We start from the raw sequence: 13,042 nt of genomic DNA, 5'->3' as shown, positions 1-13,042 counted from the left end.
CAAGTGATCAAACTTTCACCTTGTCAATGTTCTCACAGTGGCATTGTGAACAGATCTCTAAACAGATGTTACGACAACATGGCTTGGTCAATAGATACTGTGATCTCCCGAACCCTAAGCTATTGTTACTGCAAATGCATCATTGCTACTGCGTGCAGTCACAACACTGCTATTGCAGTGCCCAAAACTCCCGTGTGTACGTGCCTGTACAACTAGACCTTAGTTTGCAAACTGATCCCATAGAGTTGGTCTATTAGGGTAGCAGCAAAGGCACCAAGGGACAGGATGTGTAGACTGGGATGGCCGAGATGTAGGTGGCACGGCTGAACCTCGTTGAACACTGATGTAGCTTATTATCGGTTATAGCGAACTATATACCAGCTTTGGATGGCCATGCTTTGTTTTAATGATGTTTATTATATTTGTAACAAATCGGAAATTGCGAGCACTACCGCGATATCCGTTGTAACAAGAAATATTTGCTTAGCGCGAGGTTGAAAACTTGGAAGGTAGCATGAAAAGCAAAATAATTATTGAAAAACAATTGAGTGACACTTTTATTTTTTTTTTTTGATGTGGCTGTGTCATTACAAATTTGGTTAAAAATGTGGCCCCGTCCTTCTTGAAATAAAGTTGAACTCACGCCTGTTTTGTCGAACAAACTTTGATCTGTCGTAATTTCACCTTCTCATGTCTCGGTCCGTTCGGCTTTAAATGCCACATGGATACGGGAAAGGATTACCTCATTTATAGTGGGTTTGAAGCCTAGAATAATTTGTTTTTGTACCTAGCATTCTCACGCGCATAAGAGTGCTGATTGCTAGTGTTGATTTCTATCTCTACTGCTACAACGAATATTGGATATAATGAACTAATTTAGAGTCTCCATGCTACTTCGTTATCATGCGGTTCAGCTGTATGTTGAAATTAAGAAGTTTGCAAGGCACAAAATAGAATTGGCTTGTGCAAGGCAAGGGCCAGTGGGGATTGTGGAAAGATGGCTTTGCCCTGCAGTAGACATAAAATAAGCTGATCACGATGATGTGTGTGCATCATTAGTACTGTCGCGCAACCCACACATTAGTAACACATTACTGTGATGTTTCCTTGCCCTTACAAGACCTGCATAAGACTCGGCAGATCAGCAGGAGATCAGCGGATCATGGACAAGCTATTCGTCGCTGTAGTCCTGTGCTGCGCACCTAAATTTCACTATAGGCACCCGTCACTGACCAGAAGGTGCCACGTAACTCTCCTTTGCCGCCTCAGTATCACCGGTTTTGACCGCCAGGGATACCAAGAAAATGAGACGTTCGCTGAACACATCGGCGCGCTCAAGTGTCTTCTGTTTGTACACCTCCTCAACAAAGGCTCCCTGGGTGCAGACCTAATGCCCTCTGGGGTGTTGTGAATACGCGTTACCCCCCAAAATACACAGCCAGGCTCAATTCTGCTGCTTCTAAACACTATGCTCTGTGCTCTGGTGCTACGGTCGCATATCTAAAACTGCATTGCCGTGTGCCTATGAGGTGTTTGTGCTTTACGCCCACAAAAATGCAACTGCTGTAGAAGGCAGCAAACCAAAGGCTGTTATGCTTGATTAACAACTTCCACCAATACTTATCCCTAGAAGTTTTGGTCAGACTTATTAATCTTCATATGTGTTGAAGAAAAACTGGCACTAAAAGTATGTTCACACGAAAGACGAGACTGACACTAGTGCTTGTGCTCTCTTCCTGTGCTCACATCTTTTATAATACTTATTTCCTATTTAAGCTAAAAAGTACGACTCAAGCGCAAACATCTCTGGGTTTATTGTCAAAAAGAACACCTAGTCCTTAGTGTTCCTTTATATTACATTGTTTGAAGAAGACGCGGAGCTGGTTAGGCATAGATGTTGCTTTGACGAAAAACAAGTTTTGCAGCATCTGCACATAAGTATACAAAGATTGATGACTCGGCTCACTCAAATCAATGTAATGTTAATTACCACTGTGTGGAAGAAAGTGGTGGCATACTAAATTGCTCTGTCATGTGAAAAGTGGTACATCTGAAAGACAAACAACTGCCTAAACGACTACCTAATGCATCACAGAGCTTCATAAGTGGGCAACCTTCGTCTATCCTTTCAATGCACTGCAAAGAGTGCAATCACAAGCCACTGCTAAGGACAAAAAGGTATTAGTATCGGGGCACAGAGGTAAGACTACGCGAGAAATCGAATTCTTCATTCACAAGCACAGGGACGTGTGTTTCAAGTCTTTCTGTGTTGCTGCACGAGTCAGAAAGTTGTTTATCTGGCCATGAACTTAAGGCTTTTCCTGCAATGGTGTTATGCTTCGTATTTCATCTTTCTGATAATAAATGCCAGTTATTACTCTTCATCCGCGTTACCCATTTTTGCTTATGTCCCTCGCATCACCGGCTTTTCAGCTTAAATACGGAATACCAACTCACCCAGTGTTCAATACTTCTAATTCCCATCAACACCTCTGCTTTTACAAGGCTTAACAAACAGCACAACAGTATCTCAGCAGAGACGGGCATTCAATGACACTCCAGCGCTCCTGCAACCTGTCCTGTCAATGCACTCAACAGCAGCTGCGCTTCACGAAAACAATGTTACAAAGTGCATCTGCCTGCTTGGACAAGCTTAGCCGACTGGTTGCATGCTCAGAGTGGTAAAAACAACACTGATAAGTGTGGACAGCGCACAGCCTTCCATGATGAATATGGGGTGGCAAACAATCAACTGCTAGAAATGCGGCACTTGGAGTTGACAGCTTTTTCAAGGGCACAAACGGTGATAAAAAAAGGAAATAATTGGTCACAGCTGTAGTTTCATAAAGCTTAATGGCAGCATGTGTAGAGTACATCCCAAGTGTAGACTCTTCAGTGATTAAACATGCAGTAGCAATATGTAGCGATGTTCATAGTTACAGTTTACACACGCAATACTTTCTTGTATTCACGAAGTATACACATGCAATACTTTCAAAACTGTATTTTGAAAGTATTGCATGTGTATACATGATTCATGAAGCAGTATTCATGAAGCAGAGAAACCATTTGAGACGACTTAGACTGACTGTCTCATTCACTGAATCTATTTTCGTTTACAATATTGAATATCGGAGGAGTAACCAAGTTGACAGGTTGACATGCCATGTGTGGATGTCGAATAAAAAATACGAGCCAACACCATGGGACACTGCAGTTCTGAAACCACCCATCACATGTAGCATGTTCCAGATTAATGGGATCAGTGGTAACAATATCGCGATTTTGGCTACTTGGTAATGCTCCATTTTAACATACAAGAGCGCACACAAAAAAAAAAACAGGACGGCATGAAAGAACAGCACAGAATAGGGCTTGTCTAGTGTGTTCTTTGTTGCAGTTTCTTTTACTTTTTTTTTTCGAACTATAACGAAATGAATGGGACATTTGCAAGAAGTGTGGACAGTGCTCAACTTGTCATTTTGAAATGCCTTCATTCACGAACAACTTCGTTTGAAATGCATCTATTTTGTCAAATGAATTAAAACTACATGTTGGTAAATGCTGCGCGCTATGGCTTTCACCTAAACTGCTTTCCACGGTGGGTTCATTCAAAGGTGTCTCGCAAAATACAAAATCGAGGTCAAGAACTTGGACATGGATGGAAGAAACCGGCGTACAAAGAGGAACGAAGACGTGGCAAGGCACTAAAACGACGTGCGCTGTCTTCAATGTGTTTCGTTATTCTGCTCCCAATGCACAACTGTACGCGTACCCTTAGACACCACTCCTACACGCGCGATTGTGTCGTGCGCAGTGACCGACACACGTATCCAGCAAGCGTCTACACGGCATGCTGCAGCGCGAAAACGACGAGCAGCCAGCCAGTCAGTCAGCTGACCGACTGTGCCTGTTGCTCAACCACAATCAAAACGCCCTGTGCGGACGCCGGGTTCAATTTGCAGCGTAGAGTAGGGGGGGCCAACGCTGCTTATGCCGCCAATCCAGAACCACCGTTTGCCGTTGCAGCAACATGCCGGTACCCGGCTGCAACTTCGCGCTCGTGAAGATAAACTGTGCAACGAGAGTGACCGTTGAGTGGCATGCAAGCGATAGTAGCGCGCGTTAGTACTCACTTTCCCTTCCATGACAACTTCGTGACCAGGTAGCAGGCCACGTCCTGGTTTTGAATCATAGCATCGGCCGTCATGGTCAAGAAGGCCGCTCGGGTCTAGCGACAAGCACGTGCCAGCATCAACGCCCCCGAGCACTTTCGGAGGCCGAGTCCCGGAGGCGCATGTGTGCGCAGGGGCAGAACACCGCCCCCCTGGTCAGCAACGGGCTGGACAACACACGTCGCGCCGGCGTCTGATCTTCCGACGATCACGGGACACCACCGCTCTTTCGGGCGCTTCACGCTGTCATTCCGCGATGTTCCAGCGAGCTTCAACTCTACAGAGGGACACAACGAACGCACACGCTAGGAGCCAAGCCCAGAACACATAATCGCGGTCAGCGTGTGTACACGAGTTTAGTGAGATAGCCGAATATCTGTTTTTCGCACTCCGCTAACACACACCCGCACAAGCTATGTAGATGTTGTAGACCGCTTGGAACCCGCTTCGACAGAGTTGCTAAACTGGCTAAACCATTCAGTTCAGTGTATCGCCAAATCAACAGGAAATATTGTGGTCTCCCTAGTACAATAAAACACCGCGAGTAGCGCTAAGAACAATTATAGCTTTGCAGTTCGTACATCTTGCTGTAACCTTTGTAACCGTACAGGCATTGATTGTTTTTCAGTGCAATAACCGCGACAAGAACGAGTTTGTTGAATGTAAGAGCCGGCGAGCTGGCCAACTACGTTCAGTTTTTGCAGGAGTTTCAGTTAAACCAGTTGGTTAAACTTTTAAACTTTCTAGGTTTCAGTGCCAAGTTTGCGTTTCTTCGTTCATGAGTAGATATTACGCAAAGCAAGGTATCATGCTTAATTTTTATAATTTCCTTTATTTCTAGAACACACAAAAGCGGGAAGTAATGAAGCATGTGAATGTAATGTGCTGATTTACCATAAAAATAGTATTTTGTAAAGATCCCTTGGGCGCTGCGGTCGGGAACGATGCAAAGTCTAGGGAATATAAGAGCAGACGCTACGCCGTGCTGCGTGCGCGCCGCGCAGTTACGGTTCATTTGCATTGTTCGCGCTGCTTCTTCAGCTGACTTTTTTTTTTTTTTGCGCAGCTTCTGCGTTTTGAAAGTACACAAGCAGCAATTGCTCTTATGTAATGGCACCATTCAACACAAGAAAAATTACGATCATAGCAAAGAACACAAACAAGGGATAAGAAGACGCGTTTCAGAAGCGGCGGGACATCCAGAGATACGTTCGGTTAACTCGTTTTGCAGACCTTTTGATTTTCGCGATACGCGTATGTGTGAATACACAGTAATTAAGTGTGACAAAATATATGTGACCACTATCTGGGCGTTCATTCCCTCATTGCCCAATATGAAATATAAATTAGTGCTGGCTGTGTGCACATATTTCTGTTGGTAAAACAAGCATACGTGCAGCGATAAACTAGAAGGTTGTTTCAAAAGTTAACAATACCGACACGACTACAAGTAGTCGATGTGTTAGAGTGAAAAAAAAATGTGGAACGCTTCACGATTTTGCGTGTCATCCTTGCGCAGGGGCCATGCTAATCTTCTCTGTATCGTTCCAATTTTAGTATATGTACTTTGGAAGTACAACCCAACAACTGCGCTTCAGATATTTATAGCGAATGCATCGGAGCCTCCAAGCGTTGCGAGTGAACCATCAAGTTTACAATGAGAATTAGCCAAGCGCATAGCGTTGTTTATCGTATATGCTCAAGCAGACCAGTTTAAGCGGGATTCTGCATGGACCTCTTAGCTACCTACTACATTTTATCCGCGAAACGTACAGAATACGGCAATTTCTTATTCTGAGAATTAAGATTTGCTTGCGTTGTGGCGGCCTCTCGCGGATTTGGCAGCAACGTCAATACCCTGCACACGGCTTCCGTGATCCAAGACGCCCCTTCGAAGGCGCGTGCAATCACCGAGGCGTGCCCGCGCAATTTGAAATTTCTATACGGCCTACACGATTCCTAATGCTTATGTAACTATCACGTGGTTAAGACAGTGGCAAACAACTAACCAAACATGACCAGCACAACGATACAAGCCCTTTGTCAACGCGATGCGATGTAATTAAAATAAAGTCAGCGGTGCTACAGCTGAATTCTACGTGTTGAGCTTTGACAAGCGCGGTTAGCATTCACGTAAAAACAATATATGCATCAGGCATAACCGGCACCGAACAGCTATCGTCTAGCTAGCTCAACAGTACAATCCAATATTGAATGTATTGCATGCGCAAAAAGTGCGCAAGAAATATGATGCAGGAACGGTTGAGCTGCCGTATTTGGCGTGGTTATAGTAGCTTATATGCTAGGTCATCTTATAAATAGTTAATATAGTAACTATAACTTACAGTTTACATATCATAATGACTTGCACCCTGCTACAGTTCCGTAACTTTTCTTCCATCACCGCGGTTGCTCAAGTATTGCTATATTTTGGCTGAATGTAGTTACCGAAAAAATAAAGAGGTGAAACTATTTGGCAAAATGCCGCCAACGTTTACTTACTAAGTCACTTTGAGAGAATTCATATTAGTTACTAAAACTGTACATTTAATTTATGATCCAGATACAATATATCCAGGCGACTATATGCGCAAGCCAAATGGGGCATTTCAATGCCGTTCTTACAATATATATATATATATATATATATATATATATATATATATTCTGATGAAGGCCGGACCCGCGGCCGAAACGTCAATAAATCGCTTCGTACGCGTGTCTGTTTCACTGCGTGTATATATATATATATATATATATATATATATATATATATATATATATATATATATATATATATATATATATATATGGACAGGCAGATCGATAGATATTCCATACACAAATCTGGAGTCTGCTAAGGCAACATAAAAATGAGCGCTAAAATAAGAAAATCAGTTTCATGATGCGGGCGAACTCAATTCATTATTGTGAGTAATCAAAGCATCAGCAATGCATTCAATCTACACTTTTATTATTTTTACGTTTAATTAAGATAGCTTGGCGACTTCACGTTTGCCTCCAGACGTTGCATGATCACAAGGTCAGGGATTCGATTTCCAGCATCGTTCGGACGCTGAATTCATTCCACGGTGAAAGATTGCAAAGAAAATGAAGATCACTCGTCATTTAGGCAATCTACAGCAGTAGCATTCGATATAATGACTATTCATTTTCCATTTTTTTTTTCGTATTCAAGACACCCTGTGCGCGCATTCATAACCTGGATAGGCCACTGGTAGAATAGTTGGTGATAACAGACCTTTTTTATAAAACAAAAGAGTTCTTTTCGAAATAGTTGCCAATGATTGCTGTGATTGAAGCGTTTTCAATCCAATACTGGTGCAGCGCTGATCCTAACCCTGGGTTCATCCATGCAAATAAAATGATCGATCACAAGGATTGCTTTTTTTTTTTGAGAGAGAGAGAGAGAAAGAAAGCAGGTCAAAGTCGGGCGTGCATAGCATCTTTATACTTGTTCTCCATGGCTTGTTTGCTTTGTTTTTTTTTTCTTGCAAACGAACTATTTTAATGAAAATTTGAACTTCAAAACCTCCCTCCCAGTCACAGGGGCGGATCCAGGCGCTTGCTTTGGGGGGGGGGCGGTTGGTTGTTGGGGGGGGGGGGAGAGGGGGGAGTTGGGGGGGGGGGAGAGGGGGAAGCGGGCGTTGCCCAACTTTAAAACTTCACGTTAGTAACCAAATGCTCATTATTTTTGTTCTCAGTTGCATTGCTCAGTGCCATTTCATTATCTAAAATAATATCTCGTAGAAAACCACGTGCAGTTTTGAAAACAATTTATTGACATGGTGGGCATGGTCAAATCTTGTAATATCACAAAAACCTAAAAGTTTACGCAGGAATCTGAGTAATATCGGCGACAAATATGAACACAAGAGAGAATGCAAATCACGCAAGCAGCATTAACCAGCATAGAGCGGCGATTTGTACGTTTACACGAAGTCTCACCGAGCTTTGTACATAGGAAAGTAGAGCGACACTCATCATTCATGAGTCATACACAAGAAGTACAATCTAGAGTGATACAAAACAACTACAATAATGTTTACTAAAAGTAAACATAACTGCATTATACAGGGTTGATGGCAACTTTGAAGAAAACAATTCAAGGGTTTTTAAGGACTTTCAAGCACCTAACGAAGAATTTTCAAGGACTTCAAGCAACACTTGTTGAGATCGTAGAAAAAGGAAACACCAGCTTTTACAGCATGAAGCACATCCTTCATTGCACACAAGCCAAAGTAGGAACATTTTCACAATTAATAGCTAACTAAAGGAATTCTCACCGTTCCTTTTTCGCTCATATTTTTTACACTGTTTTCCACGGGTTTCAGTGTTCTTCTGCTAAGTTGCTTAAACTGATTCACCTCACAATATGGATGTATTGCGTGAGCGCGTGTGCACATGACACATACACAAAATGTGCATTGCCAGCCTTAAAATTTTTTCAACTTATATGTATATAAGACATAATCGCCGCTAATATAACACAAAAACGCAAGAAAAAACACAAACATGACAACATGGGCAGCACTTGCAACTTATTTTGTGACATTTTAGGGGCAATTATGTCACATATAGCAAGTACCAACTAGGCGATGAACACGTTCACCTGTTGAGCATATATGCCCACACACACACACATATGCAAAGGGGTCGGGCTCCCTTCACTCTCTACTGCCACAAAATAAAATCCTCGTCAACCCTCTGATCAAAAGTAGGCTCGTGCAAACATAACTTTCTAGGCTCAAAGTGAATGGCAATTAGTGTCGAATAATTTTGTAGTGATTTCATATAGTAGCGGGATTTGAATTGTAGTAGGATGCAAACTATATGTGGAAAAATAATTTAAGTTTTAAAATTTCTCATACGTAAGCAATATAAGACGATAATAAAAGGAATGACTGAAGTGCAGAAGTGTGGCTTCGCGCTGGGACGGATTTCCCCTGACAAGGTGGTTTTTCGGCACAGCAGTCCCGTATTGCAGTGAAACCATCTTTAAAGCGGGTTACATGTGTTAGAATATGTCTGTTCGTTCTTTTTAAATACTTTCAAATTCTAAATTAATGTCATAGCGAATTGGAACCGTGTAATATGAGCTCGATTATTGGCACAGAACTATCCAAAATGCAATTGCTAAAAATTGGCTCAACAAAAGTGTATTGACAAAATTCAAGGACATTTAGGGACCTACAAGAATTTAAGAGTTTTCAAGGCCTTAAAAGTGCTATTTCAAAATTCCAGGGTTTTCAAGGGTTTCAAGGACAGCTACGACCCCTGTAGCATAAGAAAAGGCGGCAATCTTAACCAACAAAACAAAAGTCGGAAAGAAACGTGTGCAGCAGAAAAACTATATTTACACACGAATGAATGTGTATATTCGTGATAAAAAGGTTCACAGGTTTGTTAGAAAAGCATGCGGGGTTGGCATCTTCGGCAATTAAGCTTGTAAAGACTAAAACTATGGAGGCTGGTTAAATCACAAGCTCTAACCTCCGCTGTCCGCTACATTTGGTTGCGAACCGCTCAATCACTTTACTCGTGTCAATGGTAATGTCCCTATGAGCATGTAATAATGCCAGCCCAGTCAAACGCTCTTCACCCATTTGAGAGCGCATCCACGTCTTCAGACGTCGTAAAGCAGAAAAAGACCTTTCGGCACTGGCCACACTTACGGGTAGAGTGGCCAGTATCTGAAGAAATGTGTGAATTAAAGGAAGATTTCCCTGTCGCACGTGTCCAGTGCTCCCGCAGCGGTAGTGGAACTTCCCTTCCGTCTTCGGCCTCGCGCATCCATTTCTGTCGCCATAAACCTAGCTCAGCTTCAGCCATCTTTGCTGTCGTTGACACATTTGTGCCCATGAAAGCGGAATAGCGCCGAGAAATGTTTGCGAGATACTTTTTGTCGTCCTCTTTTGTGGCGTGACTTTGGGACGGCACAAAAAGAAAAAGTTCGTAGGCACTTTCCGCCTCAACAGTGAATCGCGATTTTAAGTCAGTCAACACATCGTCCAGTAATGGAGCGTAGACTGCCGTCCTATAGTAGCTCTCTACATCAGGCATAGGGGCGTTGCATCTGTACGTCTGTCTTTTAGTAATGCGTGGCGACCGAATCTCTGTTTCCAGTTCATCTGCCAGGACGACGGCGTCCTTGTAGAGTTGCGAAAATGTTTCGGCAGAGTCCACTCTTCGCTTATCAAGAACAGCCATGGTGTCCACCAATGCGTTCTTGGCCGTTCGGACGTCAATACACTGTCTCTGGAAGAGACGACTGAGCGGAAGCGTATGGGCCAGCATGTCGGCCAAGCAGATAATAGTAACCAGGAATTCGCCGTCTTTTATGGCGGCAAGGAGCGTTTTAGCTTTCGCCGAACTGTGCATTTCAGTCCAAGTGGAGATGCTCTCCAAAGCCTTGGCCACGCTCCCAAGCGAATCACGAAATCTCATAACGCCGTCGTGCCTCTCAATCCATCTCGTTTCGCAAAGACCTTTCAGTTGACCACCAAGGATGGTTTTCAAAACAATATTTCGTTTCGGTGACGCTGTAAAAAAAGAAATCACCTCTTTCATAACACCAACAGCATTTCTAATGGACTGTAGCCTTGATGATTTTGACAGCGACAAGTTTAGTGCGTGGTTGAAGCAAGGACAGTGCACAGCATCGGGTGCCGAGCGTTTAATTTCAGATACAGCGCCACAAATCTGAGAGACCATGACGCTGCAGCCATCGGTACCTATACCAACGCACTTTTCGAGATCAACTCCTAATGCCTTCAGTGCCTTAATAACTTGTTGCCCGAGCGTTATTCCTGTCACAACGGGCTCACTTATGCCAGAGCCAACAGCCGTGCTACCAATATCACTACGAATGTCTACGAACTGTACGAAGTCTTCTCGAATGACGTTGTTGTGGACATATCGCAGAACAAGACACAATTGTGACATATGAGCAACGTCAGTAGTTTCATCAAACATAACACTGTACATGCCGGATTCTTGTACCTGTTGAATTATCATAGAAAGCACTTCTTCCGCACAGCACGTGATTAGTTCATTCTGGGTTGTCTTGCTTATATATGTTGCCCGAGATGACGCATTGGCGAGATGCCTCTCGAGTTCCTTGTCACCACTGGAGACCCGAAAGCGCAATAGTTCACGAAAGTTTCCCTCGTTAGCGACTGGTGAAGCCTCTTGTGAGTTGTCGAGAAGCGAGCCATCGTCTCTATGTCCACGAAGCGGTATGCCTTGACGCCCTAGAAATATGATGCTTTCTATGATGGGTATCAGACGGTTTCTATTCTCAGTCACTTGAAGTAGACGCTGTTTGGACACTTGGTTCGCGACATCTCTTTCCGGTGCACCAGCACAAGCAAGAAAGTTTTTTGCGGCTTCCACTGCTTCCTTGTGGTATCTGGTGGCTTCATGCCGAGGAAGATCGCCATCCTTGCCTAGTAGCCTCGCAAATGTCCTGAGCGGTCTCGTCACAAGTTTCTGAAGTGGAACATTTCTTTGGTAGCCTCCAACGGCGCCTGTTGCGAACAATGCGCAGTATTTGCAATATAGACCTTTCTGACTGTTCGACAGAACAATTAAGCCACTTAAATTTAAGCAAATGTGCACTGCTCAAATATCTTTTTTCCTCTTTGCCCCCTTTCTTGTGGATGGAGTGCGGGAAGCTATAATTTTGTGGCGGCTGCCAATGGAACTCCAGCAAACACCTCTTGGAGAAGTTGTCAACTTGCTTTTCCACGAAGTTTGCAATGTCCAAAGAACCCGACACCATGGCAGTGCCTCCACTGTCGCTGGCTGTCAAGAGCGTGGCGTCCGATCTTTTGCTTTCGTGTTCGGCATTCTGCATGCAGACAACATTCGCATCAATCTCATCTACGTGCAACGAAGGAGCGGGGAATGGAGTCTCCGTACGACTGGCTTGAGAGTCTTCTTGGCGAGTCTTCTTGGCAGCTGGACGGAAGAAACTGTCGATCGTTTTAGTACTCGCCCGCTTCATTCTTCACAGTAACTGTAAAAAGAAAGGAAATTCGCACTAAACGTTTTTCACTATCGAAGAAAAAGATGTAGGCAAAACAAAGCTGAATTTTTTTTTCAACATTTCTTTTGGAATGGTTTCAGAAGTGCAGATAAGAAATTGTAAAACAGTTTTCATTTTCAAACGGTACAAATGATTACACAAACGTACAAAATCGTTTGCAAGCGTGGTAGCAATACAAGAACGAATAGAGCGTTTTAGAAAATTACGGTAATACCGTGCCATATATGGTACAGTATTACCGCACCACTCCTCCTTTCTAGCTCGTTGTGTTTTTGCAGCTCCCCGTACCAGTTACTGTGCGTCCCCCGAACAACAGGTTCCTCCTTCACCATACAAAGACTGAGAGGCAGCACTTAGGCGTGACAATTTCATAGTCATTTTTGAAGAAAAGCATTTGTAGAGCTGATGTACCCTCACTGGAATTAGGAGCGGCAAATGCACAAGAGAGAAAGGAGGAGTGGTGCGGTAATACCGTACCGTATAGGGCAGGGTATTAGCGTAACTTGCTAAAAACACTAATAGAACGTTTTAGCAAGTTACTGAAATACGGTACGCAAATCGGTAAGGCAGTATGGTAGCGTTCCTCCTTTCCCGCTGGTTCTTTTTCCGCTCCCCGTTCCAGTGACAGTGCGTACCCCAAACGACAGGTGTCTCGTTAACAATGTGTAGGCTGACAGGCAACGATCAGGCGTGACAACCCCACAGTAATTTTTGAAAAAGCTTTTGTGGTGTTGGAGTTTATATAGGTGATTCTGTTCAGAAATAAGAAGTGGGGTTTGGTGTGCACGATAACTGG

General features: G+C 43.5%; 1 protein-coding gene and 1 non-coding gene across 16 annotated transcripts in view; both read right to left on the bottom strand.

Annotated features, from left to right (window-relative positions):
• The window catches only part of LOC119395969 (dnaJ homolog subfamily C member 13), a 221,893-nt gene that overhangs the window by 189,003 nt on the left and 19,848 nt on the right, over nt 1-13,042 (bottom strand). The window contains exon 1 of one of the 15 annotated variants that reach the window (XM_049416841.1): nt 4,137-4,611. The exons of 13 other annotated variants lie outside the window; for them this stretch is intronic. In XM_049416841.1, the coding sequence (XP_049272798.1) occupies nt 4,137-4,210 (74 nt within the window). In that variant the 5' untranslated portion in view covers nt 4,211-4,611. Of the gene's footprint in view, nt 1-4,136; nt 4,612-13,042 lie in introns of those variants that run through there. One more of the 15 variants, XM_049416830.1, reaches the window with a different exon arrangement.
• Nucleotides 5,650-5,752, bottom strand: LOC119398084 (U6 spliceosomal RNA). Its single transcript, XR_005184759.1, has one exon. It is a non-coding gene; the product is annotated as a U6 spliceosomal RNA (small nuclear RNA).

Source organism: Rhipicephalus sanguineus, chromosome 6, assembly GCF_013339695.2.
Source record: "Rhipicephalus sanguineus isolate Rsan-2018 chromosome 6, BIME_Rsan_1.4, whole genome shotgun sequence".
In the NCBI taxonomy this organism is placed as follows: domain Eukaryota; kingdom Metazoa; phylum Arthropoda; class Arachnida; order Ixodida; family Ixodidae; genus Rhipicephalus; species Rhipicephalus sanguineus.
This window is presented reverse-complemented; position numbering and strand designations above follow the sequence as displayed.